At 43.2% G+C, this 4,516-nt stretch overlaps 1 protein-coding gene across 1 annotated transcript; it reads right to left on the bottom strand.

Annotated features, from left to right (window-relative positions):
* Window positions 1-309: 309 nt before the first annotated feature.
* LOC104425352 (UPF0481 protein At3g47200) lies at window positions 310-2,338 on the bottom strand. The gene has a single exon (XM_010038034.3). It carries the CDS (start codon window positions 1,897-1,899, stop codon window positions 538-540), a length of 1,362 nt encoding a protein of 453 aa, XP_010036336.2. The 5' UTR covers window positions 1,900-2,338; the 3' UTR covers window positions 310-537.
* Window positions 2,339-4,516: the final 2,178 nt, after the last annotated feature.

Raw genomic sequence — 4,516 nt, 5'->3', positions numbered from 1 at the left:
TCTTGATGATCTAAAGAAAGGTACCAATGAGTCTGGCCAAAGAAAAAGTACCAATGAGTCTCGCCGAAGGGAAAAAAGAAGTTATGGGTGCTTAATTTTGGTATAGATACATAGAGTATCTTCTATATATAACTGGAAGATAACCAAGTCGAAGCCATGTTTCACAAGAAGTCTGTGACTTGTCTCTTCTTCCTCTTCCTTCTGCTTTCTGGCGAATGGGCTTTGCTTCTTGGAGAGAATTTCTATCGACGTTTCATCATCCACTTCTTGTGAACTTTGATTGCGCAATTACACGATGTACAAAATGAACTATTAGTATGTTATTGAGCTGCAACTCATTTTAGTCTCATAACCTCTAAGAATTATAAGCAGCATGTCATTCACTGGAAGCCAAAACTCAGTTTCACCCCTTAAACATCTTGTACAAAATGAATATGTAGGGTTAACATCACTAATGATTCAAATCATGAAGGAGGTTGGAAAAATGGACTAATGAACAACAACTATGAGTAGCAGATGTAGATCATACATTAAACATCACTGAGGATTGGGACTGGGATAGAGATTGGAATGAGGAGGTCTGTAATAAGCATACACAGCAAAGAAAGACTGAATTGTAGCAAGAGCAAGAAGTATGAATGCGGCTACAGCTGATATGAGAGACCACCGCGTGTTGAAGTAGGTGTTCTTAAAGCTGGCCCACTGCACCCGCCAGTCCTTCTCATTATAGGTGTTCACATCTTGGAACACCTTGCATAAATAGTTCTTGTGGATGTCAAACACGACATCTTTACCGATGTTGCTGAAGAAATGGGCAATTTTCTCATCCGTCCCAAAGTATCTCTCAATGATCTTACGGTCACACAGTAACCCGGCATCTGCCGGTGTGTTAAGGAGGCAAGCCATGAAAGTGGCATAAGCTGTGACGTGCTTGGAGGAGCCCCTGTGGCACTGCTCAAATGCCACGAAATTGAGGAACAGACAACTCATGAAGTCATCGAATTTTAGTACTGGAATTTCCAGGACACCGTTGCTGAATTTTATGTCCATGAAGCTTTCGCAATTGGCCGGCTTGAACTTGATGCCTGCCTGGCGGAGCTTATTTGCGGGCTGGATCAGGCGGAGAAACTTATTTGGTCTCCGTCTTGTTTCTGGGGAATCCGGGTTGTAAGTCAAACGGAGGAAATTGAGCAGATGTTCTCCTTCCCAATTGGAGTACTTCTTCAAGACATCGTCTGGTCTTTGAACCATGCGGTTGAAGAAACTCAAGGCGAGATCGGATAGAGAAGGATGGCTCTCATTCCGGGACCCTAGTGTCAGATCGAACAGACTTTCAAGGACGAACCAAGGAATCTGGTTCTCAAGTTTGGCTAGATCCCGCATGAGGAAAGGCAACACCCAGGGCTCGGACAATAAGGGGTCATGCCCCGGATCGGTGTAGCCTACCTTTTTACAGGAGTACTTGCAGAACAGCTCAATGATGAAGCAACCATCAAGTACCATCATCTCAATGAGCTCATCATTGTTGAAAGCTAAGGGCTCGGAATAGCACTTTCTTATCTTCTCCTCCATTGGCTTTAAAGTCTCGACGAAGTGCTTTAGCTTGTCCCTTCTTTGGCTCGTTCGATTGAGCAGATCGACAGAGAATCTCCGCTTGTGCTCTTGGATCTTTTGAAACTGTGGCTTTCCGTGGTGGTAGGGGCCGATTGGGACCGTGTTAGGTTGGTATGCCATCTGATTTGTCTCGGACAGGCTTTGAGGCACTCTAAAGATGGAAAAACCTATCCCGTCGGCTGATCCTGTGCTACTACCATTGGTCATTTCGACATTCACTACATGATAAGAAGAACTACCAATCCTGGCAGATTGGCTGCAGCGAGAATCCGACTTTCTGGGCATTGTGTTTTTGCTGTTCTGTTTAATTTGCTGAAGATTTTACTGAGATTTGCGCCTCGCACTGTAAATATGAAGAGCGGTGATGCGTGAAACTACCAGGAAATTGGCATTGCTCTTCTTTGTTTCTGCTAAAAGACTTGCTGTCTTGACTTGACTATCAATAATTAACGGTGGGGTGAGAAAAGCAAAAGAGCGGCCAATGGAGATGACCGGGATTTAAGTGGCTAGGTCAATAATTGACTTAAATGAATTTCCCTGAAGTAGCATCGGCTTATTGGACCAATTTTCTATAAGGTCTAGGGAGTCCTTCCTTTCGGGTCCACCATGGCTGTCGTGTTGCACTTTCCACCTTTCAGTTCTGGGAAAAGTTTAGAAGCTAGCAGGTCATTAAATTAAAGCGTAAGATATTACAGAAAAATCTTAGAAAATAGATGTGGAAAGGAAGACGATGAAATTCAGGATAAGGAAAACGTAGTAGGCTATAGAATCTGACCTTATTGAAGGTTAAAGATGGTAGTGATGCTGTTTGCAGATGTAGCTCTCACGTCCACTGTCACTCATGGGGTGGTCTCCAGTGGAGGAGGAGCAAAAGAGTATAAAGGAGTCAAATCAACTCTGCTTTGAGTCCGACTAGTACAGCTACTAGGATCCTGCCCAAGCACTAGATTTTCGGGCATTTTAACCACCTCAGACATCTTGGCACAGACAGAAGGACCGCAAGCCGAACACATCAATACCATTCAGAACAGTTCCTCTGCTCCTTCTCCGTAGTTCCAAGAGCAAATTGGGATCGATCACTCTCCAACTCATTCTCCTTCATACATCTGCTAACCATGTAGCTGATCAAGGTTGAAGGTTCGCTGTCCAGAGATGAGCACCAGAAGCATGCTCCGGTAGCCCAAAACATCATTCAGTCTGCAATTTCCTGTCTGGAGGTACACCGGGGCAATAACCCATTCAGCCAAAGGCAATGGTGTTGACATGAACATCTTCAGTGCAGCGATGGGTTTGAAAACAACAATCAGCATCTAAAGAATCTTCTCCTCAGCCAGAGGACACGAATCCCAAGAGGTGCTTCGGTGTGTGCCTTTTAAATAGTCCCATTCTCCATGATTCTGTCATGCATGATCATGGCCAATCCGAAATTTCCAATCACGACCTCCAAATTGTTACCCAAATGACGCAATGCACGATTTTAGCTTTACCTTGATCATGCAGGAACACGAACCCTTTTGCTGCCCCAGTGCCCAATCGAGAAGTGGGCTTGATCGGTCGGTCTCTCTCTAAGACCATAAGCTGTTGGAGAAATCTTCTTGAAGTGTTTTGAAGTTGACAAAACGTTTTCATCAGTCTAGTCGAAGGCTTGCAGACTCGCTATTTAAAGTCCGAAGACCTCCAGGACAGCCGAGACTCAATACTCAAAGTCTATCCTCATTGTGAGTCTCTAATCCGTTGAAGAAAGGTTATCCGTAAGGCTGGATGTTTCGTCAAGGATTTAACCATATCAAGCGGAGAAGATCTCGTGACTGGAAAAGACATAACGGAGTCCTTTGATTGATCAAAGATTGACTCGATAATTGAAGATCCGGTGATTGCCTAAATATTATTGGAAGGTTCTACTTATGGAAACCGAGATCCTGATTGTATGGGCGAACATGATTGATGGGCTATCGACACGTTCCTTTAATAGCTCGGATAATCTTCCTAATTGATTCCGTCCAACGGGTAGATTGAAGGAATTCCTTTGGTAAGTGCCAACGGGTATGATGGCATAAAGGAGTATACAAGGAAGACGTTCTAAGTTGTTGAGGTGTGCGCGATAGAAGAATTCCAAAGTCTGAAGCTCATTTTTTTGTTTAGACAATTCCTTTGAGCGAATACTTGTATACAAAAGAGAGTCTATGAGAAATCTTGAGGAGGTGTGGTAGAACATCCACACTGTGGAATCAAGGCAAAGCTGTGCTGTAACTTCTCTTTTGTTCATAAGTGAAATTCAGCCGTTGGGCTGTCAGTGCGGAAGAGTGGACGTAGGCTTGGAATAAGCCGAACCACTATAAACCCTGTGTTCAATTTTCTCTTCCTTACTCTCTTTACCTTGATCGTATTTCATTTTGTTAATCAAGAGAGAATTTCCTTTCTATCATTTGCCAAGAATCGCTTCCATATCTCGATAAATTGTTTGTACACCTATTCACCCCCTCTAGGTGCTTATACTAGCTATCTCAATTGGTATCGAGCTTTGTGTACTCACTTTGTTTGAAGTATTTTACTTGAGTTAAAGATCCATGACTAGTATGTTGGCTCCAGGGCTGGTAGAAGGGCAAAGCAACACCAGACCACCTTATTTTGACGGAAAGGACTACAACATATGGAAAAACAAGATGAAGGCGTTCTTAAGATCAAAGGATCCTCTGGAATGGGACGTTGTAGAAAAATGAATTGTTCCCAAAGCTGCTCCTGTCTCAGAAAGAGGAAAAGACTCTGTTGAGTCTAGCGAAATGACTTAGGAAGAGATAATCAAGATACAAGCTCTTGATGCAAAAGCAATTTATTCTTTATATTGTGCTTTATCACCTGAATATAACAGAATATCTTCTTGTGATACAGCCAAAGAAGTGGG

This window comes from Eucalyptus grandis, chromosome 11 (assembly GCF_016545825.1).
Source record: "Eucalyptus grandis isolate ANBG69807.140 chromosome 11, ASM1654582v1, whole genome shotgun sequence".
Classification (NCBI taxonomy): Eukaryota; Viridiplantae; Streptophyta; class Magnoliopsida; order Myrtales; family Myrtaceae; genus Eucalyptus; species Eucalyptus grandis.
This window is presented reverse-complemented; position numbering and strand designations above follow the sequence as displayed.